The sequence below is a fragment of the Pseudopipra pipra genome, chromosome 5 (genome assembly GCF_036250125.1).
Source record: "Pseudopipra pipra isolate bDixPip1 chromosome 5, bDixPip1.hap1, whole genome shotgun sequence".
NCBI lineage: Eukaryota > Metazoa > Chordata > Aves > Passeriformes > Pipridae > Pseudopipra > Pseudopipra pipra.
Window position 1 is genome coordinate 21,096,551 of NC_087553.1, and position 26,336 is coordinate 21,122,886.

General features: G+C 42.5%; 2 protein-coding genes across 8 annotated transcripts in view; both read left to right on the forward strand.

Annotated features, from left to right (window-relative positions):
- Window positions 1–7,643: 7,643 nt before the first annotated feature.
- On the forward strand, window positions 7,644–23,279 carry TCP11L2 (t-complex 11 like 2). Of its 7 annotated transcripts, none has more exons than XM_064654872.1 (11): window positions 7,773–7,910; window positions 10,598–10,717; window positions 12,689–12,858; window positions 14,123–14,258; window positions 14,474–14,594; window positions 15,286–15,506; window positions 16,365–16,501; window positions 17,502–17,689; window positions 19,060–19,241; window positions 19,941–20,113; window positions 20,663–23,279. In XM_064654872.1, the coding sequence occupies exons 3-11, from the start codon at window positions 12,723–12,725 to the stop codon at window positions 20,905–20,907; spliced, it is 1,539 nt and encodes a 512-aa protein (XP_064510942.1). In that variant the 5' UTR covers window positions 7,773–7,910; window positions 10,598–10,717; window positions 12,689–12,722; the 3' UTR covers window positions 20,908–23,279. The 7 variants fall into 7 exon arrangements, with proteins under 7 accessions (XP_064510939.1, XP_064510940.1, XP_064510942.1 ...); XM_064654871.1 differs by having other exon boundaries at window positions 7,794–7,910; window positions 10,601–10,717; XM_064654873.1 differs by lacking the exon at window positions 7,773–7,910 and adding an exon at window positions 9,072–9,096 and having other exon boundaries at window positions 10,601–10,717.
- Window positions 23,280–24,341: 1,062 nt separating this feature from the next.
- POLR3B (RNA polymerase III subunit B) overlaps window positions 24,342–26,336 on the forward strand; it is a 75,161-nt gene continuing 73,166 nt past the window's right edge. Inside the window, exons 1-3 of the mRNA XM_064654867.1 lie at window positions 24,342–24,458; window positions 25,634–25,666; window positions 26,213–26,269. Of these exons, the coding sequence (XP_064510937.1) occupies window positions 24,393–24,458; window positions 25,634–25,666; window positions 26,213–26,269 (156 nt within the window). The 5' untranslated portion in view covers window positions 24,342–24,392. The remainder of the gene's footprint in view (window positions 24,459–25,633; window positions 25,667–26,212; window positions 26,270–26,336) is intronic.

Here is a 26,336-nt window from a genome sequence, read left to right on the forward strand (position 1 = left end):
CGGGCAGCGCCGCACTCCCCGCCCCGCCCCGGCCCCCGCCCCGGGAGCCGCCACGCACACGGGGATGGGCTGCGGGCCGGGCCGGGGGGCGGACGTGGCGCACACGGGGCCCGGGGGAGGCAGCGGGACGGGGGAGCGGCGGGTGGATAGAGGGGCGGCCTCCGCCCCACCCCGCAGTGACAGAGCCTCTGTCGGCCGCGACACCCGGCGCGGGGCTCTGGGAGCGGGGTGCTCCGGGAGCGGGGTGCGCCAAGGCCTCCACTCTCGCAGCCTCCGGCCCCCGGGTGTCCCCCAGCCCAGCCCAGCTTGGTCCCGCTGCTAGTTTTTAGCCCTGCGTGTAGTGTTGGTTGCGTTCCGCCGACGCAACTTGTGTACTGCTGGGTTCTGATTTGGGCTGCAATGACTGCAGCAACTCCGGAGTGACTTGAGAGCAAGGCGTGGAGAAAAAGTTCTTTTCTCCATCCGCAACCCTTCCATCCCCATCCCCCTTCTAGTGGCTGTAGAGCAGAGACTTGGCATCGGGCTGGTCCCTGGGGCTCCCAGCAGCTGCCCTGGCTGGCAGGACCGCTCCTGGCCCGACACCAGCGCCCATCGCTCACGGACGGCTTTGTCCGAAAGGGAGAAGAGGCTCAGCACCGCGAGTGCCCGCGGAGCCGTTCCGCTCCGAGCGTGCTCCTTTTCCTCCCCACGCCTACAGGAGCCCGCTGCCTTCATCTTCCCGACGGAGCAAGTCCCGGCACAGGACAGGATAGGGAAGGCTGAGCAGGCCTTCTCCCTGAGCCGCTGGCTCCAGCTGGAGCCGCCCCGTGTGCGCAGCACGGGGCCCCGCTTGTCTTCTTCGTGCTCTCCGTTTTTCTCCTGTGAATAAAGAGGCAGAGGGAGGTGAAAGCTGAGTGATTTGGACATGCCGGCAAGAAAAGGAGAGTAGGGAAGGAGAGAGTGGGGCAGAGCAGAGGGATAAGGTGTTGGTGCAGGAAACAGTTTATTGTGCGTTATATTAATCAGCAGTCAATTCGGGGGGGATGCATCTCATCGTGTTGCTGAGGATCCTTATGCAAGGGAACTGGATGGGCTTGAACCCGCAATTTTAGGGCACTGGTAACAGAGGTATGGGTATGGGTATTCTGCGTGGTGAAAAGGGGAGGAGAACGTGCACTACACCTTTCTTCAGGTGAAATGGAGATATCATATGGGAATTACTTTGAAACGTCTTTTGAAAATCCCACAGATTTTCCAGCATCACAAAGAGCTGCTTAAACCCTTTTGAGAAACTGAGTAGTTGTGTCTTAAACTGTTATCGTAGACTTGCTTGATTGTGGAAACTTGAAAAATACAACCTAAGTCCCCTTCTGCTGTCTGTCTACTGCTTTGGACCAGACTATAAGACAGGTGTTAGCACAGAAAAACTTAACTGTTTCAAAACTACATCTTGAATTCATCAGTGTTGTCCTTTAGCCCAAAGTGGCTAATGTAGTGACTATCGTGTAATAGGCAGCTAACTGCTCTGCCAGATCACTGATGAGTTTTAGGATGTTTTGGGTCTAGACCCTTAATCACTGATGGCTTACAGGGAAAGATTTTTTTGTGACCTTTTATGTAAAGCTGTCCACACATGCACAGTGCAGGGCCAAGGTGCGTCACTTCATCTGATTATTGTAACTGGGTTACAATTCTGTAAGTGAGTCTTAATTTTTACAAGAAAGGACTGGCACATATTTTCTTTTAACCTTAATAGATAAATTGCAGGCAATAGCAATACAGATTTTTTAATATACTAGCTGATGGAGTAGATTGCACTTGTATTTGCTTGGCCTTCTTCAGTTCTTTAGTCCCTGTGCTGATGTCTCATTCACTGTTCTCTCTGAAACAGGAAGCCAGATTTATCCTCCTGTTCAGAAACTCTGTCTCATAAAGTGCCTGAAAATTCAAAGGAAGATGCATATCGGAAGTTGCTATTTTAGAGTTAATAGAAGATAACTTGCAATTATGTGGAGTCTGCATGTTGCTGGAAGCTTCTGTGAAGCACACGAATCCAGGATTCTGGACCTAAGACAGTGCTGTAACAGCATCCAATGTAACAGAGTTTGTACTGGAGAATCCTAAAATTCTAAATCCTAAAAGCCTAAAAACATGCTAAAAATCTTCTCCACTGATTGGTCCCCCCACTTCCCCGTGTTTCAAACAGAAAATAGAGCAGAATAGAATAGAATAATCTGGTTGGAAGGGACATACAACAATCATATAGTTGAACTGCCTGATCAAGCAGACTACTCAGTTTCTAGCATCTCCTTCCTCCTATCCAATAGACATGCTGAGTAGTAAGGGTGTCAGGATGGACTCTCAAGGACTTTTGAAAACTGGCTTTCATAGCATTACAGGACAATCATTCAACAAAGTATGCTGATCCGATATCGTCCCTTTCTTTCATGATTATTAAGACCAGAGAGGCTTCTATAGCAGACTTCTATTACTGCCTCTGCCTCACATTCTCTCAGGGGTTTCATGACTAGGATCATGCAAATCAATTTAGACCTGGGCTAAAAGCAAACAACTCCTAGACAAATAGTAGTAATGGTGATAGTTTCAAAAGGATTTGTTGTTTTTTTAAGAACAATGCAACAAAAAGTTTTTGGCAGTTGGTTTCTCCCTCACACGTTATCCTCTTCTGTATTTTAATGTTTCTATCTAAAGCTAGCTTTTAAAAAGTCTGTATTCATGTTTGTATCTGTTAATATTTACCCATATTAAAGGTTTGCTTTTGTGTGAGACAAAAGCAAATTCTGTTCAAGACACAGGGCCAATGAATGAAAATAATGCTTTAAGGCTCTACTGGGCTTCTGGGCAAAGATCTTAGAAATGTAGCTTCAGTGTCTGTCAGTCATAAAAATCTCAGTAGCAACAAGCTCTTTCCAATCCTACACCTAGGCTGCTGAATTGCTAGTGCAAATTCAATTAATTTCCTTCTCATGCTTTTAACACTGAAATGTTTGGCCAAGAGGCATTCCACAAGTGGAAGTTCATAACATTAATATGTAAGCCGTAACTCCTCACAAGATAAAAACTTGAGGCGCTAATGTATCTATTTCTCTATTTGATTACAGCAAGAAATTAAATCAAGTTTTGTCTTGGAAGACCTTTTCTTGGTCTTTCCTTTAATTACAGTACATTCTTTATATAGAGAGATTACATATAGATATATAAATATAGATTTGTATATATATATAGATATGTACATATACATATAGATATATAAAACTTTAGGCTGAGTATTATTTAGAAACAGGAAATCTTAAAGCTAGCAGGATGACAGCCCCTGATGGCAGCCCGGCCATGGAAATACAGTTCCATTCAATACTTCTGCCAAGGCCTAGGGTGAACTGAACTGTTTGGTCTGTACACGGTGTTCTAATCAGTAACTACTAGAATGCGTTATAAGAGGAGAATTTATAGTGAATTGTCTCAGGTATTCTGTCAGCGCAATTCTGTCAAATGCACAGACCTGAGACCAAAAGTCAGTAGCTGTAGAGGATGTTGGAGTGACTGCAAGTTATGGCCACTGCAACAGAACTGGGTTAACTGATTGCCCTGACCCTTACAAGTAACAGAGAGCTTGCAAGGGGTCAGGAGTTGTCTTAAATACATCCCAGAGGTGGCTGGAGCTGATAAGAGGGGGCTTGCACTAAAAGAGATGAGGACCCCTCAGAATACTCGTCTTGCTCAATAGCATGAACAGAAATCTTCAGCAGCAAACAGAGCAGCCTGGGAGGGCTACAATAGCAGAGTTTCCACAGTAAAGATATAGCCACAGCCTTAGTTGTTTCACACTTTATGAGAAGGGGGATATTGGATTTCTATTTAGAAAGGGCCTAGAAAGGCCAGGATTTGTAGCAGTACCCTAAGACCCAGGATTTTAGCTCTGAAGCCGTTTATTTCAGAGTTTACTATAAGAACTGAGCCATATGGACTGCATCAGAGACAATAACCAAGAGGATGACCAATGTTAAGTATCAAGGGATGTAAATCTCTTTCAGGTAGTAAGGCAGCGTAAGTAACTCATACCATTTCTCCTTCTCCCACTTGGCAGTGACAAGGAAGATGTTAGTGATGTACTGCCCAAGGCTTTTCTCAACATGGAATCAATACAAACTATTTCTGACCAAGAATACTATTCTACAAATAGCTTCTCATTGTATTTGACACAGTGGGTAAAACTATTTCCTTTGTACAGAAGGACCAACAACTAGTGCTGAGGGGAGTGTGCAGTAGGAATTTGCTGAGGTGGTAAAGTTGCTAGACACTGCAGATTGGTGTGGTTGGGGAATTTACTGATATACCTTTTTCTCTCAAAAGTGCCAATATTCTGTTTTGCCTCTGTGTGAATTTAAAGCTAAATACTTCAGTGGGGAGAAGCAGCAATTCTGTTTACCTACAGTTATTTCTCCTTGGAATACAGGAAACTCCACAGAAGAACAAGCTGATAAAGCATCCTTACACCTGCCTTGTAGTCTTTTTGTCTTGTCCTTGAGCCTATTATCAAATCTGGGCCTGATGATCTCAGCCAACCCAGAGTCTTAACATCCATCTGTTAGCACTAAAGCCAGTCTGCCTGGCTCAGTTATTAGGATTAGGGCAAAATATCTTGTGACTTCAAGTTATGTTCTCAACTTAGTTGTCATGGGGCCTGGCATAAACAATAACATACCTTGCCCTTGCCCTTTCCTCCCACTCTAACCACCAGTTAGCCACATACTGGGACATTTCTGACCTGCAGGGCCAAATGCAGCTGCACGTTTTACCCACTCAGTAGCTGCGTTGCTGTTTGCTGGACAAAGTGGTGCATTAATTGTAGGCTTTACTGTCTTTTACTGGTAACAATAAGGAAAGGTTATGAACCAACCTACTGCAAAGGCTGAGCACAAACTAGTCCTTCATTTCAATTAACAGTGCTTCTGTAGTGAAAGGCCAAGAATTAAAGTCAACTTGAGACACGAGTCAAAATTCCAAATTTGTACCTTTGTTGTGGTTTAATTCCATCTGGCAACAAAGCACCACACAGGTGCTCACTCTCACCCCCCAGTCCCAGTGGGATAAGGGAGAGAATCAGAAAGTGACAAAGCTTGTGGGTTGAGATAAAAGCAGTTTAATAATGGAAATAAATTAAAATAATAATAAATTGTAATGAAAAGGAAAATAACAAAGAGAGAGAAATAAAACCCAAGAAAGGCAATTGATGCAAATGAAAACAGTTTCTCACCACCAACTGACCAGTGGCCAGCCAGTCCCCCAGCTGTGCCCCTCTGCCAACCTTCCCCCTGGCTTTATTGCTGACCATGATGCCATATGGTATGGAATATCCCTTGGGTCAGTTGGGGTCAGCTGTCCTGGCTTTGTCCCCTCTCAAGTTCTTGTGCACCCCCAGCCTCCTCGCTGGTGGGGTGTGGAGAGAGGCAGAAAAGGCCTTGACACTCTGGAAGCACCGCTCAGCAGTAACTAAAACATACCTGTGTTATCAATACTGTTTTCAGCACAAATCCAAAACACAGCTCCATACCAGCTACTGTGAAGAAAATTAACTACCCCAGCCAAATCCAGCACATACATGCATGTGCTATATAAGACACAAGGACATTAATCCTCTTAATTGAGCAGAACAAATTTAAAGGCTGTACAGTTATTTTCCTGCCTGACATTGTGGACACTCGGACAACGAGAAATGAGTGTCATTTCCCAGTGAAGAAAATCTCTACAGTAGATAATCTACTTCAAGATCCATATACTGGCCTATAGCTTCAGTGCCTCTGGATCAAGAAGGAATTGAAACCAAAAAGGAGGTTAAGTGCTGAGTACTGCAGTGTCTAACTTATTCTTGGCCTTTGGACTGGAATCTCAAAGCATGTCCTTGGTGCCTCTGCTATGCATGCAGATGTACCTCTCTGATAGCTAGATGGATAGAGAAAGAGAGAGATAGAGAGATAGAGAGACAGAGCAAGCTATGCACTTAAGAGTGGGCTCCAAAACAGCTGATGTGCTGAGGGAGAAGGACACTGCTACAGTTGGAAAAAAAGAAGTTGTTTTAAAGCCATCTCTTTCTGTAATCCCATCTCTTATTCCATGATTTAGGTGGTATCCCTGATATACTTTTTCTTTAAAGTTCATATAAGAAGCTAGTTTACTTTGTGAGGCTGAGGCACCCCTTTTGTTTCTGTGCAAGCTAGGCCACTGAGCATCAGAGGTTTCCACAATTGCCAGTACACACAGACAGCACACAAAATGGACCCTGAGTCACTGGCCCTGGTGTTTCCACAAGTACTCTTTGTGAAGTTTTAATTTATAAATTAATTAATTTATAAATTAAGTTAATTAATAAAGCTGTTTCAGCAGCCATCACAGCAAGGACTTGAGTTTTCCCCATCTTTCAGATTGTATTTAAGCAAAAATGGATGTAAAAAATAATAATAATATCCTTGGAAGTGATAACAGTCTTGTACAAGTAAGTCTTCATCACAGTCTTCTCCAAAGCCCTTTTGATCTTCTTTCAGACTGTCGTTGCCATGTGACATCCACAAAGTGGGGCAGAGTGGGGCAAACACAGTTATTTAAAACATCGTCTTCTTTACAGAAGCTATCGGATTAGGCTGTTCGAGTTAATCCCATTTAACGTCTCTGGAGGCCCGGCTCAGCGAGGCAGGGCTGACAGGTGCTCTGCATCGCTGGGAGCAAGTGCTCCCACTCCAGCAGGGCACTTGGCACTTGCATAGCCGAACTCCATTCCCTGCTTTCAGCCCTTGCTTTTATACCCGAGGCGAATGGGATCTACAGGGGGCTTTGGTCTACAGTGGGTGAATACAACACCTATTCCATATAGGTCACTACGTATGCTAAAAGTTATTTGCAGGAAGGGGAGCTCTGTCTTCAGGATGAGCGAGGCTCGAGTTAGTGAGCTCTTGCCTCAGAGATGACTTCCAGTGTTTTGCCCTCGGTGCTTCCTGGTGGGTGAGGCAGTGTTGGCACGTAGCTCCTGTGACAGGAAGAGGTGATGACCCTGACAGGTACTGCTGGCCCGGTGGGTACGTGAAGCTGCCCAGTGCATGAGGTCAGTGCAGCAGTGAGCAAAGTATTTATAATGACCGTGCTGTACTGCCCCATGCTGCGTTCCTCAGCGGGCGCTCAGCAGGCCTCCAACATCGCAGCCATGAGCCAGGCGGGTGAGTAAACTCGTCCCGAGTGGCTCCTCTGAAACTGAGGGGGCGGGGGTGGCAGTGGGGGGCCAAGATGGCGGGGGGAGGGCACCTCACAACGCCCCCATCGAGAGACTACGGAGACCAGGGCAGGAAAGCATACTTAACGCTTCTTCAGCAGTGCAGTGCACAGAGATGGGCAAACTCGCCCTGAGGCTGCCCCGTTACCCGCCGAGCACAGGCGCCGTGCCCCGCACCCCCCGACTCTGCGGCTGTTCCCGTCCCTGAGGCGGCGCGGGGGGCGGGGCTGGCGCGGGAAGGGGCGGGGCCCTCCCGGGCCGACGGGGCCCTTCCGTAAACACCACCCAGCTCTTCCCCTGCCTCCCCCCGTGCGCCGGCACGGCCCATTGCCAGCGCGGGGGAATCCGCGGGAGCGTCTTCTCGTGTCGCCTCATGTTTCTCCATGCTTAGTGCCTGGGCCTGGGCAGAACGAAGAGACGTGGATAGTTTCTGCCGGGATAGGCGGAGGTTGACCTACGTCCCTTAGGCTAGCTCACCGCTGGCAGGCAGGAAGAGGTGTCGCGCCTCCCCCCCGCCGCTGGCAGCGATGGGCGTGCCCGAGGAAGACACTAATAGTCCGGGCTGGGTCTTTAAACCCGGGGGGGCTGTTCGGGGCCCCGGCGAGCGCCGCGGAGGACGGCCAGGAGGGACGGCGGGCAGCGACCGACCGGGGTGAGCAGGGCATGGCATGGCAGAGCTGCGCCGGCCGGCGGCCGTGCCACGCGGTGGGGTGTCCGGGCACGCACGGGCGCTGAGCCGCGGGGTGAGCCCGGGTCAGGGCTGGCCCGGGGGCTGCCGCCCACCTGTGCGGTGCGGGTGACTGTGGGCGGCGGGCTGGCCACTCGCTCTGCTGCCCCTGTGGGGCACTCGCTGCAGCAGGTGGGTCCCGCAGTTCCTGCCCTGGGTCGGTAGTGCTCCTTTTGTCCCGTGTCTCATGGGCTTTCGCCGTCCGCTGGTGCCAGCCGGCACAGGGCACATCCGCGGGGTTCCCCTCGTGCAGCCCCGGTCCAAGGGGCAAGGGGCCCCGGCATCTCTCCGGGACACGGGACACTGAGGGGCGGGCGGCCGGGCTCGCCTTCGCTGGGGCTGACAGAGAGTTCTCGCTCTCCGCTTCTACCCTCCCCCCCCGGGCCTGCCCTTGGAAACGTTGTTTGTTTTGGTCGGCGAGTGCCAAACTCCTGCCTCTGGTAACTATTAAAAACATGGGGCCGGGGGAGGAGACAGGCAGTGAAACAGATGGAGGAAGAGGAGGAGCCGCCGGCTCCCCTCGGTTCGCTCCCCCCGTCCCGCGCAGGGAGCGGAGCGGGCAGGGCAGACACGGGCAGGGCAGACACGGGCTCCTCTCGGGGCTGCGGGCAGCGCTCGGGGACACGAACTCATCCCGCTCTTACCGACAGTTTTTAAGCCTTCCTGAAGAGAAGTCGCTGTTCAAAGGGAAGAGCTGCGGAACTAAAAAGCTAGAGGGGAGAAATGCCGGCTGTAAGCTGTGGAAAAACAAGCAAGTAACTCTTAACAAAGGCTCTTTTCTGCTCCTGTGCCGCAAGTGCTGGCAAAGGTGGAGTCAGTGAAAGGGAAACTCGAGCCCAGATGAGATTCAGTCGGTGCCAGGTTGAAGACAGTAAGAATGTAAGCCCAGTAGGATAAACAAAGTTAAGACCTTTATAGTGGTAAAACTAGACTGTGCACTCGTAAGTCCCTGCGTCCATTCACACTTTCTTTGAACAAAGCAGAGCTGTGGAAAACCTCTTCTTGAAGATGGCATCTGAAGGAAAAAACCCAAGCTGTTCCAAACAGTCTTTCCCCCCCCCCAGGTGCTTCATAAAGTAACTTCTAATGCAATCCTTCAGGAATAAAAAGTGTATGTCCTCTAAAAGTAATCTGATTTTGCAGTCTTGCTTGGTTCTAAGTGATCAGTTGGGTGAAGTGGTGACCATATGAGAGCAGGATGCCTTCAAGCATCTACAATTTTGTATTCATTGTATTTTTAGTAAAAGAATAATTCACAACTGTCTAAACAGCAGCAGAAACATGAGAATTTAGTTCTTCATTGTTAACTAGAATCTTGGTGTTGCTACATTTAGAAGATACTTTTAGCTTGGTCTCCCATTTAGAGTTTATCATTAAAAAACCTGCAATATAGTAATGAAGGCCTCTATGAAGATACCCAACCTAATAAGAATGTAAACATCAGTAACTTTTAATGCAGAACAGTAAAGCAGGTTGAAAACGCAGGCTGATCCTTTTAATAGAATAGGTAGGATGTTAAGCTTTGCATTAAAACAACAGCCTCATATGTAATACCTAATGAACAACTCAAAAAAAAAAAGTATTGTCTATTCAAGGTGGTGAGTTACAAAGAGATATTAAAAGGCTAAAGAGCTTTCTGAAGTATTTTACATGGCCATTATACTATTTTAAACTTAAAATTACTTATGAAGTTGGCCATTACTAATTCATGAGAAGCTCTGTGCTGCCTACAAAAGTATAAGGAAAATCAACTCTTCCAGCGTATGCTATAAAGAAAGGACTGACTCAGTTGTCTGTTGTTGTAACTAATTAGAAATGCCTTTTTTGGTTTGTACTTGCCTTTGATATGCTCAACAGCTCTATTTTGCCTAAGTGCTTTAGCTGTTAGGCAGCATATAGAAAAAAAACCCTACAGTTGGCATGTCCAGATTCTGCTTGTATATTCATGTATGTTTAGTTTGGTGTGTTTATCTTTTAAGCTTAGAATTTAGCAATAATGTTCTGAATTTGCAGCATACACCCATTCTTCCTTCCCCTTGTGTTTGAGGCATCCTCCTATGAAATGTATTTACTGTGGCAAAAGATTGCAATAATTTTTGTGTGTCATCCCCTATTGCAGTGTTGAAACTTCTTATTTAAGTTAATCCTTCTGAATTCTGTCAGCTCTGCTATCTGCATGTGTGTGTGTATTGTATATGTATATATGTATATACATACATATATACATATATATATGCATATATTGTATATGCAGATATGGTCCTGTACATCAAGATATGTCTTGGGCCTCTTTGAAATGCAAGTATTTATTGCCAAAAAAAAATCCTTTTCTGGGACTAGTGTGTAAGGGCTTAATGTATGTAGACTTCTAATTTCTACCTTAACCATTTGCCCTTCTTGGGAATCAAGATTTGAGTGGAAGATGGCAATGCTGACTTGCCTTCATGGCTGGTTTAGTATTTCTCTTAGGAGCACCTTGTAAATCCGAATATTTGTTACCATTATTCCAGTTTTTAGGAAGTTCTTGGAATGATGATGTATAAATTGTGTGAGAATTCGGGGGTTTTAATGGTCATTTAACTTCTTCCATGTACTTAACACCGGGACTGAAGCAGTAGACTCATCTTGAAGTGCTCATACTAGGCGAGTGATTTACAAGACTGTGCCGCTTCACTGCTACCAACGTTAATCAAATCTTTCGATGGACCACATGCAACATTAACCTTTTGGAGGTTAGTTATTTATGTGTAAATAAAGGGGTGTTATACATGATTGAAGCCTGGAAATATTGTGTTCTCATACTGATCCAGAAAAAAACAGTGGGAGGGTGGAGTGAACTTTGCAGGCTCTGTGGGGTTACTGAGTGATTCCACATCAAGAACCTGGAGTGTGTTCGACAGATGGGTTACTTGTCACAACTAGTCTCTGGTCAGCACTGACTTTGAGATCTGTAACACACGTTTTAATTGAAGAAATAGTCCCTCTTCTGTAGCATTAACTAGTGATGACTCATTTCTAATTGTACCATAATACAATTCCCAAGCCAAAATATCTCAGCCTCCTGGGTTTTTTAGGTTCCCTCGCAACTCTGTCTTGTTTGGTCAGTCCTGTTTTAAATATCTCCTTGTTTTCAGTTGCTTGGTAGAAATTACAGAATTGCTGTTCTAATAAGAGTTATGATGTTAAGGATCACAGCTAATGCTTCAAGTCTTGAATGCATGACCTCTGTGTCCTAGGCTGTCCTCTGTATCCTACTGGCTTCTCCAGCAGGGTAATAAACTATTAGCTGTATTCTTGCTAACAGGATCTGTTCTTTTCACAAAGAAACAGCAAGAAGTATGACATAAATAAGGGGCTCAAGTGCATCCTCTTTCCTCTTGGGAGAGGAGGAAGAGTAAACATGCACTTAAGAATTGTTAATCATCTCAATTAACAGGGAAGTGCTCATCAGTGTAATAGCTTGTCAAGTTACAAAGGCCTGTTCAGGATGAGCTGGTACCCAAAAAGTCAAATGCTCTAAGCTGTAACTAGGTGCCAGCATGAAGAGATCTTCATTCTTACTACCTTTTGTCTATCCCAGGACCCCACAATATGTTGACTCACATAAGTACACACAAAGATCACCCTTTTATTGCCAACAGTGGCTTTTTCCAGGTTCAGCAGATGCAGAGTGCAGTATTCTCTGCTACTGGAGTTGATGCAGTTTAATCTTAAATGAAATTATATTAGCTAAATTTGCTGGTGGAAGCCATTGTTGGCTATGTCTCTTCATAAAGTTTACTACAGAATGCTTCCTGGCCATAATTAGAGATGGACAGCTACTTTTGGTATCTGGGCCAAATTCCTTTGGTAGTAATTACATATGACTTCCAGCTTCTCATTTGAATAATATAATGAATATATTTTTTGCTTCCTGTCATACAGCTATTAATCATCTCTATGACACTGTGCAACTGTCCAAATTTTCTGCAATTGCAGATTATATGCCTGAAAGGCAGTTTCTTTACATAGACAGAAGGACTATGAAGTGTTACACTTCACTGGTGGTTGTCTATGCTAAATATAACGTTAGAGGCTCAGAGTTGCCATTTGACTGAAAACGGAAAACTTATCCACCCTCACCCTTAGGAGGAGTGCTTTTTGTGTCTGTGCCATTGTTGATCTTATTCTGAGCACAGACCCACCTAAAGCAGCAGGCCAGACCTTCAGCTACACCCTGTCAGAAATGTAGTATTCTAAATTACTTGAAAATTCTCCCCCTGCAACTTCTGTGTTTGCTTCACAAATGTTACACTCAGTGCTGTCTGTTTGTGGAAGGAAGCTCATTGCTAAACATCACTTGGTGAAGTCAGATGGGGGATGGTAACATCATGAGATGCCTTTATGGACATTGAAAACTTAGAAAATTCTTGCAACAAGCAGTTTCAGGGGTTACTGTGGGTAGTCTTTAATTTTTTAAAATATAACCAATTTACAGACTATCTCTAACATAAAATCATTAAGGTATGAAACAGCTGAAGGTACAAAACTTTCTTACAGAACAGGTACAGTTTGCTGATAGCTGTAGGACTATGCATGTCACGCCAGATCCTTCCTGTAACAGCTGTAACACATTGACAATATAGTGATGAGCATCTGACTGTTTTGAAAAACAAACAAAAAATTAAGTGCTGGTTTTATGGGAATTGTATTTGTCTTTCCAGGTCTCGTTTACTGTTGCAGCTAAAGGGAATCAGAATGCCTCTCAATGATGACCAGAACAGTGATTCAGACTCTTCACGCCTCTCGGAAAGCACAGCAGCTTCCAGCGACTCGGAATATTCAAGGCAGAGCTTTAACAGTGATTCTTCCAGCAAACCCAGTTCCCCAGCGTGTAAGCCTATTTCAACCTTAGCTGCATTGTGCATAGACCAATAAGGCTAACTTATCTTGTTTCTCTTTGCTGTCATGGGTAGAACCTGGGATTCTGAATCTGTTTAATTAAGAGAAAGGCACGGCTTTCTCTCTGCTGTGAAGCAGTGCATCTCCTTGTGTGTGGAACACCACCAGCAGCAGTATCCATGGGGGTCTCCCTGGGCACTCCTACCCTTCAGAAAGTGTAAGAAAAGTGTGCCACCGTGAACATCCTATTCTTGAGCTAACCTTGACTTTGATAGCAGTCTCCCACTCAAACAGATATTGCTTTGTGCAAAGGGTGGGTTTCCTCTGTTTGATCCCTGTGCTTAAAAATTAATTCTGTAACTTACAGATTTGTAATACTATATCAAGTTATATGAATTAATCTCTAATTCACATTTTTCTTTCATAAATATTAGAATCAAATGGAAAACGTACATTTGCACAAAGAAGATAATTTGAGTAATGATAAATAAAACCTTGGTTAAGATGTGGTTCATATTTGTGTCTGTAAGCATTCTCAGACCATGCAAACTTTTTACATCTGTGTAAGTGAATCTTACATTAAAACAAGTCTTGTTAGTGGAGCTGCAATTGGCAGCTGGCTCTTTGTTACCAGTCTTCCAAATACTAAAGTTAAGTGATAGAATTTTGGGGTTTAAAAACTTTGGGAATTTGCCCTTGCTTTTCAATGTAGTGTTTGTTTTGTTGTTGCACTCATTTTTTACAAACAAACAGTAACTTAGGTTCCACAGAAGGTGAAAGATCTGCTGATCATAAGTGAGGGGTTCTCAAGTCAGTAACTTCAGAACCTTCTCAACAGGCAATAAAACCGCAATACAGCCATTATGTGCTGAGAATTATAATGGACATCTGATATCTGTTATCGACCATCCTTTTGATCTGGTAGATTTTACACAACAGTTAATAGGAAATTTGTGGAATGCAAGATCCTGTTTTAAAGGGGAAATAAAGATACCTTAGTTCAAATGTGTAAATACGAAATTGCTTCACAAAATGTTTTGAGGTTTTTGTGGTGTTACCCCTACACACACCCCTGATAAGCTGGGAGTTTCCTGAGTTAGTGTTTTAAGAAGATATAAAGACCTGGTAATCTTAGGTTGTTTCTTCTAGAGTCCTAGATTTCAATTAGCAAGCAGTAAAATTTCTGTGTTTCAGTATTTTTCAATTGCACTTATCAACTGCAGATACTTGGCTTGAATTGATCTTGTTTATTCCAGCAGCAAGCCCTCCCAAGGTTATTACATTTGATGAACTGATGGCAGCTACAAGAAATTTGTCAAACTGGACTCTAGCTCATGAAATTGCTGTAAATGCAAATTTTTGCATAAAACATGAAGACTTCCCACAAAACAGGTAGGAGCCTGAATTTTGCAAAAAGCAGCATTGGTATTGGGAAGAGAAATGAAGGGAGCATGATCTGGGAGCTGTGATCCACAGCCCAAGGAAGATGTGGTTGCAGGGCATAATATCTGGTGAGGTGTTTCCCAACAAGTGAAGCATCTAAAATAGTTACCAAGGATGAAAGCTAATTGGGAGTCTTTTCTGTATCTAATTGCCTTACTCCACAGCTTTGCAGGCACGGTGAAACAAATTGTACACAAGGCATTTTGGGATCATTTGGAATCGGAACTGAACGAAGATCCTCCAGAATATGAACATGCTATCAAGCTCTTTGAGGAAATTAAGGAGGTAATCCTCCTTCTCCATGTTGTTTTGTCAGCTTAGGTCTGAGATCTCTTAGTTCACTGAAGGGTCTGCTTAACTTAGTCAAGCCAACACCTTCAAGTTCTTCCTTTTAAGATAAGTCATGGCTTGCATTTGATAGTATATTTATATTAACCAGGAATATGTCCACAAACACACAGTGGCGTGTTCACTCAGCTTTCACTGCATGATGAGGAGTTCAAAATGATCTCTTTTCACAAAGCTTCACATCTCTGCTAGCCTATTTCCAGAAACATACTGTGAGCTTAGGGCATGAACAAAAGTATAAACGTGACTGCACCTGCCTACTTAGACTTCATTGTTTGATTATCACACAGGTGAGCATACAAACCTTCAATCCTGGCACAATGCTAAATCTTCCAGAATTTTAAGTCAGTAAATGTTTGTTTTACAGGGCAGCCTCCCAGCTTTTGAAGGAGTCTAGTTGTGCACTTGCTTTCTATTTTACTGACTCTGAGCATTTTTGGAGAACTGTACTGTGATCCTTTTGACAGTCCTTTTACCCCTGCTACCTTAGATAATGTTCAGTCTTAAAATGTGGGGTTATAGTCTACATATACTTGACATTAGTATTAAAATCCCACTTTCGTGTGTTTACTAAGTGGTTTGGTTTTTATTAATAAGCTTTTCCTTTTTCTTTCCCCCTCTAATTTAGATTCTTCTTTCCTTCCTGACTCCTGGAGCAAACAGGATTCACAATCAAATTTGTGAAGTTCTAGATACGGATCTTATAAGACAGCAGGCAGAACATAATGCTGTTGATATTCCTGGGCTAGCCAACTATATCATCAACACTATGGCAAAGTTGTGTGCTCCAGTAAGAGACAACGATATAAAACAGTTAAAGGCAACTGACAATATCGTAGAATTACTGAGGTTGGTATTGGGGTGAGGTTTGAGGGCTTTTTAGAGGAAAAAACCTCTTCCCTGAAAGAGTTCTGGGCAGTGGAAATGGGGGGTAAAGCCTTAACAAGTGTTAAATTGTGTCAGTTTACATAACACCTGTTCTGACACCCTGGCCAGATTGTGTATCTTACTTTGTAATGAAATGGGTAGGATACCTCTATGAAATTAGGCAGCTCTGAATATCTAAGCCAACAACTCTTGCAATAATCTGTGTTTCAGAAACTGTTTTTTTCTGTCTTGTTCATCCTTACAAAATGAAAGCAGCACATTTTTACTGTTCCTTCTTGAAGTGGTTGTTGCATTCTTTCTCTGGCAGGCCAAACTTCAGATTAAAAGCTCTTTAGTTAAGATCTTATTACTTGAATTTGAGTAAAACATTTGCATAAAAGGGCACAAACCACTGTACTGCTCCTTAGGTACAGGGAAATATTAAGAGTAAATGCTGGTTGTTCTTCTGTGGATGTATGAGGACCAGGGCAACTGGTTCAGAAGGATTATTTATCTTGGTGCAATCAGGGTGACTAAAAGGTTAAAATCTCTTCATTTGGACTGAAATTGATGTAGTTCCTGAAAACCTTTCTCTTACAGTTACAGGATTGTAGAACTTAGTGATGCTACATTTGTCCTGTCTCTGTAACTGAGACCAATCCCTATATACACTGCTCCTTCATGTATTCCAGATGATAGGTAACACCTGTTACTCTGAAATACCAATGAAGGAGTTTACTTCTCTCAGAAGTTAAAGTGCCAATGTACACATACTTCACATGTGCTGGTTAAAATCAATAGACTAAATTAAACTCTGAGATTTTAAATTCTTCCTTTCAGACAAATATTCCATGTTTTGGATCTGATGAAAGTGGATATGGCAAACTACACAATTAAAAGCCTTAGGCCATACCTCTGGCATAATTTGGTGGACTACGAAAGAACAAAATTCCAGGAAATTCTTGAAGAAACACCAAGTATGTATCATGCTATATTTAATTCAAACTTCTCTCTAAAAAGAGGACCATTTAAAGACATGCTGTGGAAATCTATAAGTTGCAGTTAACTTAGAGGAAAACTTCAATTTCTTGTCTCTAACTAATGCAAAAATTTTTTGACAAGCAAGCTACCACTGGGTGATTGCTTAACTTGCTATAACGTTTATTTATCTGTAGTCTGGGGCACTTTCAGACAAACTTATATTTGCCAAACTGGTTGATATCTTAAAAACAAAAAGTGACTCTTGCTGTCTGGATGCAGAAGCCCTACATAAGGATGAGACTTTTCTCTCTTTCATGCGCAGCAATTCTGTTGTTAGTCTGAAGTAAACATATAAGACCAGTTAGCGTGTCTGAAAATTGGATGGGGTAGGATCAAGTTTTTTAATAAACAAAAGGCAGGCTCTGAACGAAACTTCTTGGATGATGCAAAGTCAACTTGATCCACTATTGTAGGTTTTGTGTCATATGGTTAAACAGTGTTCAGAAATACATCTTCCAAGAAGAATAAGTAAGCTTGCTAAAATCTGGAGCAGGGGCTTCTAAAATGCACTGAGCTCCTGACAGGGCCTGCTGTGTTTGTATACACAGCCTGAGGAAAAACTCTATTAATAGCAAATTAAATGCTTTAAAGAGTTCTATTTCCCTTCACCTCTACTTTTCTGTCCTATGTCCCAACTTAAGTGGCCTCTGAAAAACAATGCTTTGGGACCTCAAACTTTGACACTTTTTCTACCTAAAAATTTTGTTTGAAATCTAATATATTATTGCTGGGTTTCTACAAACTAGCTAGAGTATTCAGGTGACCAGTGGAACATGATCAGTGGAAAAAAAGTGAGGGAGGGAATTGACTCAGCTGTTGACTATATTTGAGTCTTCAGAAGTTCATTCTCTTCTGTGTACAACTCTCTTTTTTTCTCAAGGTAGTGCTTATTTTGATGAAGGCATGCAGTAAATCTGTGCTATTTGCAATACTTAGGTGCCCTGAATCTCACAACAGAATGGATAAAGGAATCTATAGAAGATGAATTGTCATCTATTTCTGATGAGTCTTCATCGTCCCCTGGTGCTGACAGTAGTTCAAAACCAATTATTAGTCCTACACTGGTGCTAAACAACGGCTACTTGAAACTGTTACAATGGGATTATTGCAAAACAATTCCAGAGGTAAGTGTATTTTGGTGTCTACAGATTTCCAGCTATATGAAATAATTGGTGTAAATAATAATCCCACTATTGAGTGACAATAAGTGGATGTTCTCTTGCACTCCTTAAATTTCTGCACAGTAAATTTGAAATTTGGAGATTATATGCTAGTCCAGTTTCTGAAATTTGAGACAGGCAAGTCAACAACTAGAAAAGAACAAGGTAAAGGTCGTTTTCCCTCTCTTCAATCATAGCTCACCAGCTCCAACCTAAGAGCAGTCTTGGCTGTGGTCAAAGGCTGGGCCTTATAGTCATGGTACTTGGCTCTCTGTATCTTTAAAAGAACTGACTGTAGCATCCTGTTTTCCTAACAGCAGCAGGAATTCATGGGATTGCTCTTTAGAACAGAATAAGTAAAAACTTGAAGCCCTCTAAAGCAGATATTTATCCTTTCTCAGTGCATGTTTCAAGAACCAGTGTTCAGTTTTTCCCTCCAAATCCTGATTACTGACCTCTGCAACTTTCCATAAGTTTCCATAAAGCCAGTGTGAAATTTGCCATCAGTCAGGGCTAAAATTTGCATTTGCAGGGAGGGCTTTAGCTACACTTAGGATGGCCTGGCAGAGAATTTACTAAATACGTGGGGATGCTCTTGATGCTCTCAGTCCATGGATAGAAGGGAAGCCACCTTATTCTTACCTTTCTGTGAACAGTTTTGAATAAGAGATGCACACAGGTGTTCTCTGGTGGATCTAATTTGCCAGACTATGAAGTTGCTACCAACTACAGTTGGATGTTAATGTCCTTGCTGCTCAGTGGAGGGATATAATTAGGATGAACTTTTTTTAACCTAAAATAAGTCACTCCAGCCACATCTCGCTGCGGGAATTACTTATGTTCTTGGTATGATTAACTGGCTTTTTGCCTGTAGCAGGTTATAATATCATTTGCAGAACCTGCTCTGGTGGTTGTCAAGCACAGTTGTTCATCATTATCTGTCAGTTACAAATCCTGGCATTTTTCAAAGGACAGAAATCCAGAAGACTATTCTGTTTGTAACCCTGGTCACTGCAATGTCCTCTGGATCCTCTGAGCAGTCCACATCATGGGCTGAATTGCTGGGTTTGGGCTTATCAGCAGTGGTGAGGAGTGAGATGCAATGGCCTCAGTTTCCTCTGCACTGAAGGCATTACTTTTCTTCCCACCACAGGGTTACTTCTGCTATTGTATATAATGCCACTACATATTTAGGGTACCTCACCTGCTGTCTCTTCTGGCTTTGCATATTTGTGATTAAAAAGAGTAATGCTTCATGACTGCATCCTAGATATGTCTTATTCCTGTCTCTCTCCCTCATTGTTCCTAAATGAGTATTATTGTTTCAATTCCAGACTCTAATAACAGATGAAGTTCGTCTTCAGGAGTTGAGAGAAAAGCTCAATCAATTAAAAATCATAGCCTGCATTTCTCTCATCACAAACAATATGGTGGGTGCAGCAATTGTAGATGTGCCTGATTTTGCAGACCAACTGAAAAGGATCTCTGTTCCTCTTCTTGAAGGCATGAACAAGAAGTAAGGCCTTGCTTTTATCACTCTTATTTTTTTAACAGGAAATGGTTGGAAACAATTCTGATGTCATAGCTTGTTATTAGTAGGAAGATACCAAATTTTAATAATTGATGTATTCCCTTTATAATGTAAGTCCACTGTATGTTAGACACATGTTTTCAAAGTTAGATTTTAATAATCTTAATCTTGATGTTGGTGTACAGAATTTGGAGCCTAGTAATAAAGTTCATTCATACACTCCTAATATTGGAGAGACTGTGGCAATACATTCACTAAATTGTCTTGCCAATTGCTTCAAACTTGTACATAGTTCAAGTTACTTGGTTGCCTATTTCTGCTGCTGCTTGCACTACAAGCAAGTCTGATGTTATAAAATAGTTTTCCACTCTGCTTTTTCTCATGAAATGCTATGCACGTGGCCCAGAAAAACACCCAGGCACAAGGGCAAAGTGAACTGCTTGCACATTTGGTATTATTTTTCCCCACCATTTGAATCACAATTGGGTCCTTATTTTATTTTCCACATAGAGATTTTCCTGTATCTGTAGATGTACATAAATCTGCAACAGTAAAAGATAAATTTTCAAAATTCTCTCATTGCAGAGAGCAAATTGAAAATAAAATGCAAAGGAGACAACTGAGGTCACCTTACAAGCTATGCCACAGAAACTGCAGAAGTTAATGCTTTTCTGTTTCTTCCAGATCTTTTGATTTGAAGGAGGCTCTGAATGCTATTGGTGTCCAGATTTGCAGCAAAGTGAACAAGTCTCTAACTGAAAGAGGTCTTCCCACTCTTAGTGAGGAAATGCAGAGTAATTTAATGGGTCAAATCGCTCATATTGTTGAGAAGAATAATCCTGTCTGTTCCTTGATTGGTTAGTAAGATACTACATAACTGTGTGTTAACTTACTCCCAGCAAGCTTAATCAGCTGTCTAGCTATCTTTTAAAGGCACTTTCTTACTGCAGTAAAATACTGGCTCAACTAAGACTAAGGAAATGTTGTTCACCTATAGATGCTGTTCTTGGTGTGCTGCAGAGCATTTCTAGTCACAGCTAGAAATAATTCTAAAAGTGCTTGTATAGACAAGCCTAGAGAGCCTGGTATTTTGGAGAAGAACTTGGGAAAATGTATGCTATTCAGTATCCTTTCTGTCTGTTCTGGATTTACCTAATATGGAATAGACTCAAAAAAACCCACTAGGTTTAATGTGACTTGCTGCAGTAGATTTATGCTGCATCCACCTTGTAGTAGCCAAATTTAAGAAGCTTTCAGTATTGTTTCCCATGCCAACATAGTCTTGGGAAAGAGTTATTGCTTACATTGTTGGATTTTTTTTTTGCTGTGTTGATGTGCTTACAAAGCAACTATGGCTTCATCTTGTGTTTACATTTGTTCTGAGCATACTTTCTATTCCATTTCAGACAAACGAATCCAGCTCTTCTTGAGAAGCTTGCTTGCTCTTCCAGGTGTCCAGAAGTGTATGCCTACTATGCCAGGAGGCCTTTCTGTAATTCAGGCAGAGATGGAGTTTGTTGGATCTCAGTATGCAAGCATTGTAAACTTCAATAAAAAAGTGTATGGACCATTCTATGCAAACATACTTAGAAAACTACTTTTTCCTGAGGCACCAATAGAGAAAGCAGAAGCAGAAACAGCTGGCAATTAAAAAATGTACCCTTTTTTTATTTTCCAAGACAGTGGGGAAGTCAGATCTCTAAGAACAGCCTACGCTGGTGACTGTTGATGAAAAAGGTCTTGTAAAATGTATACAGATAGTTTCTGAGATTCACTGTAAAAAAATTAATTTCAAGGTCATATATATATATATATTTTAAGAGAAAAAAGTTTGTTTAATGGATTGTCACTTGTAATAACCAGCAAATTATTAATTTTCATGGCAAACATTTATTAGGATTTGCAGTGGGAAAAAGCTGGCAAAGTACTTACTGTTTTGCCACCAATAAAACAATGTTATTTTTCAACTCAAATATATTTACATATAGCAGTGCATATTATGCAATGACAAAACAACTGTAGATAAAATGTACTGTGCTTACATTGTATTTTTGTAGAGTAACATCAAAGACAACAATTATGTTTCTGAAAATACTTCGAAGAAGAAAGTATAGCATAACTGCTTCAACCAAACCCAGGTTCATACTAGGCCAAGTTTGGGTACTCCTGCAGTTACTGGAACCAGAACTTTGCCTCTGTTACATTAAGGAATGCCAGTGTTATATGCTGTTTGCAGTATAGCAGTTACAGAAGCAGCATTCACCACTTCAAGTAGGAATCATTGAGAACTTCTCAACTGTAATTGAGGTTAACGATAAACACATAAGAAACATGATGTTGGGGGGGTGGAGTAAATTTCTGTATATAATGTTTATAAGCATTTTGTTTATTCAGTGGAGGTCATACAGATCTTTAATATGTGTATGTACTGACCTTTGATCTTAATGGATGGGTATTAAGTATTTTTAAGTTAGGTCTTTCTGACCTTTATTCCCAGAAGCACTTAAGGCTGACCTTACAATGTACCACAGAGCACCTCCCCCTTTTATGCCCTCATCCAACAGAATATTAGTCTTTCACAACAGATTCTTAGGTCTGAAAGCAAGAACCCAAATCAATAGTCATTCTTGAAAATGTGATTAGATTCACTTTTATGGAGTCTCTGAGAAATGCTGCTGTTTTCTTCAAATTCCTTTGGAATAGGCCCCAATACTTAGTTCCCATTTAAGGCATTGGGAATCTTGCATACAGAAAATTAATAGGCTTGAAATTGAGAAATGTGGAAGTGAACTTCTCCAAGTTTACACAGGCTTTATTTTGCATATTTCAGATTACTGGGATTAGACACTGCTGGAATACATAATATAGACATGTTCTTGTCTATGAAATTGAATAATTTACTTGAAAATGATATTTTAATATATTACCATATAATAGTCCTTTTAAGATGTCATATATAAAAAACCTCAGTGTGGTACAGGTTATAGCTTGTTTTTAATATTTTATATTACAATCTATTTTTTATGAAGAGACAAAAAAATAACCTGTAAAAGCTTAATGTGTCACACAGATTGTATGTGTACATTACTATGTCTATCATAGAGGTCTAAAAAAAACTGGGCATTATTAGCACTGTGGTTTTGTAGTCTGTTTTTACAGGATTCTGTACCCTTTATAGTAAGGGAAATTAATTCTAGTCAGTTGTTTCTCAGTGTCCAAGGACTTTGGTCACATGTACATGATATGGAAAACTTTCTTCAAAATGCCTTTTTAGAAAAATTTCACTAGTGCACTTCTGTTCTAACCCTTGTAAAAACATTGCACAAAATAAAGATGAATACATATTTTAAAGGGAACTGTCTCCTGGAAAACCTGAGAGAAAGGAACTCTTAGAATATAATAATTGTGCCACTAGTTAAGTCAGGCTTGCTCACATGAATATGGAATTTTGATATGCAATTCACGATCACCAAGAGAAAAATGCATTTCAAAAGCAGTTAGGGGGAATTAAATCTTAGCGATTTGCTACATCTTGAGAAATACCTAAATGATTCTGAGCTTAGTCAAAACAGGATTTTGTAACATTTGAAGATGATTGCTAATGCGATTATGAACTTTTTATCATAATACTTCATATACATTGTATTGTACAAATTAATATCAAACTATAGATCTTTAAGGAACTGGGAAAGCTGTCGTACTAGTTTTTACCAGTAAATACTCAAAAAGTAGGGTTCATCTGTGGGTTTTGGTGATTAAGATAACTTGCAAAGGGCATTTTATAGCATGGCCTATGTTTCAAGTGATTGTTTAATGTTTTTTAATGTTTCAAACATGGACATTGCATCTGTTTAATGTCATATGTTGCATGCTGTTTACGCTGCTGTGGCTGAAATGCACTTGCCTCTGCTCTGAAGTTGTTCTTGTGAAACAAGATGCCATTCTGTAGCAGCTTTCTTTGTTAAAAAAAAAAACAAATATTTGAGGGTTTGGATGCATTAAATTTTGTTTGTGATACCATCAGTGGTGAAAAGTTATTTATATAAACTTTCTTAAATGCTGTGGATTGTTAAATGCCAAAGGTAAACGACTGCACTAATAATATGTTGTGACTCTTTTTCTGTAGCTTCTCGGGAGTGGCTCAAAGGTAAAGGAGTGACTTTAATCCAGCTGCACAAATAACATTCAAAACAGCTGCTTGCTTAAATCTGACTAATTGGAAGAAGAATGTATTTGGTTTGCATGGCAAAGATGGAGGGGTTGTGCTACAGGGGTGGCTTCTGTGAGAAGCTACTAGAAGCTTTCCCTGTGCCTGACAGAAGACTTGCCACGTACTAAACAAATTTTCCAGACTGCCTGTGCACTTTAGGCAGGAAACCAAATAGAACTGGTCTGAAATACTGCCTTTATGTTTAACCTGCGCCTTTATGTCCGAGATGCACAGAGTGCAGACCCAACTCCGTAAATGTTACTCACGTGGAAACTGAGCCAGAGCAGACGTGTGTAAGCACTGTTTTCACACTGCTTTTAAAGCATACTTAGCAATTACTGTATGTGAACTGGCAAGAACTTACTGCCACGGGAACCCGCAGAAATCACTGATGTTTCTCGTTAATCTTAAACTGGGAAAGATGAGTAGTCCCCTATCTGGGATTTTGGTTTCTCTATAGCACTGGAGAGAGAAACCAAAAGAGCTTGTAGGTGATCCAGCTACAGCGTTCAACATTAAGATAAGAAAAAAGGCAATAACAATGATGATTATAATAATAATGATGATGCTAAAAGCTTATGCCTCGTGTTGCTTTACATGATAAAAATTGCAAGAAATGAGTTTGTACCCCAACTGCTGTGTGTTCCTCCGGCCCTGCCGCCTCCTGGATCCCCGGCTGCAGCGCCGGGGGGGGCGGTGACTGGCTCAGGGATTCAGGGAGGACCCCTCCCACCCTCCCAACGCTGCCAGGCGCTAAAGCCCCGCGGGAGGAGCCCGGGCACTGGGAGGGGGGGTCTGGAGAGCCCTCACTGCTTTCAGGCATCGCCCTGCCCGGGCTCCGCGGGGCCGGAACCTTCGGGCGCGGCGCCGGTGCGCGGGGGGACGCGCTGAGGAGGAGCGCCGCGGTCCGTGGGTGGCGGGCGGCGATGGAGGCGCTGGGTCTGGGGGCGCTCAGCCCGGAGCAGGCGGCGGCCCCGGTCAACACGGTGGAGGTCAGCGCGGGGGAAGGGGGAAGGGGTGGCGGGCGCTCCCGGAGCGCGGCTGGGCCGGGCCGGGGTGAGGTGGGGTGAGGGGGAAGAAGCCCGCCTGCCCGCGGTGCGGGACCTGCGCTCGGCTGCTGAGGTGCCGCCCCGTCCTCAGCCTCTGCCCGGCCCGTGTCCTGCAAACGCGGGCACAGAGGTTTCAGCCCTTTAAATGCAGCTGATTGCCTCACGTGGGCACAGAGAGGAGATGAGGGCCGAATTTCGAGTCCCTTTGGTTCCACGGGGCTTTTCCTGTAGGAAGAGCACTCCAGGCGTGGAGCCTCCGTGTCCAGGGTGCCTGGCGCTGTGTTTTGCCATGAATTCCTCTACGTGCTCCTGCACCGTGAGCTACAGTGTCACACCACAGCCACGCCGTGGCCGCGTGCTCCTAAATGCTGAGTGTCGGAATTATGAGGTGTTGGTGCTCTGTGGATATTACTCTCTGCAGGAGCGGAGTGATGCGACCTCAGTCTATGCTGTCTGGGTATCTCTCCTCCCAAATCTGGGATGGGCTCCCCATGCCGTGGTGAGAGAAGGTGGGGCTGATTTAAAGAGCTGTTCCCTGTGATCATTAAAGAATAGAAATAGGGGAAAGTTTGTAGGAACCTTGATACGCTTAGCACTCGTCAGCCTTGCTGAATCTTTGTAGGAGTCAGGGTTCTGGTGGGTTTTACAGACACTTGTGTCTACAAGTGCTGCTCCCAGGACTGAGGTTCTTGCTTGTATTTTGTAAAGTAAAAGTTATAGGAATTCTTCCCTTCCTAGGAATATAATTTACAGTGTTGACAAAAAAAAAATGCTAGTTGATCTTAAATGAGGACATAGTAGTAAGGAATTTTCTAAGAAATATATATTCTCACAGAAGTTGCCCTTGGAAAAGGCAGTGTGCTGAATAAATATTACTCAGTGCATCCTGAGTAAATATTGCATAGCACGTATGGCTTACTAAGATGATCCAGGTCATTTTTATCCATCTATGGCTTTAGAGAGTCTTCTTTTTTTTTTTCCTAAGTGGATCTGATTTGAAGTAATATTAGTGACTAAAACCCAACAATAATAATAAAACAAACAGACAAAAAAGCTCAAGCATCTGAGGTGTTTGGTTACTCTTTGGAAAGATATTTCAAACTGTTTTTTGTTTTCAGGAAAAATGGAGACTTCTTCCAGCATTTCTAAAGGTTAGTGATACACACTCATTTTGTGGCATGAGTGCTTCACCTCCATTCTAACTTTACATTTCCCTCTTCTAGCTTTTGCTGTTTTTTTGCTATTCCCAGAATATATGTCCTCACCTTTTGTGTGGATTTCACAATTATTATTATTTTTTTAGTTCTCTACAGTTCTGGATAAACTCATTCCATAGATCGGTTTCCTTGTTAATTTACTGATTATTTTGTGGGCGCATCCTCTTAGAGCTTTGCATATTTATGTGGCTGTTCTCAATGAACAGTGTATATGTGTAATGGTTCCAGTTTATTTTACTGTTTTACTGGCACCCTCTTCATGGTCTTTACACAAGACTGTGGTGTCAGGTTCATGGCCGTGTGTGTCATAGGCAGTGTATGACCACAGATGTGGATTCTGCAAGGCTCGAACACGTTTGTCATCTGAAAGAATTTAGCACAGATCCAAAAGTACCTATAAATGCCTATATCTTAATTTCTGCCCTGTATGATTAACGTTATTGAAGCTAATTTTATTTGCTGCATGCATGTGTTTTTCAGGTGAAAGGTCTGGTAAAACAGCACATAGACTCATTCAACTATTTCATCAATGTAGAGGTATGTGCTTACCTGGTGGGAAGAGAGGAGCTTGCAGTACTCAGAAAAGGCACATGATTCTATTTTA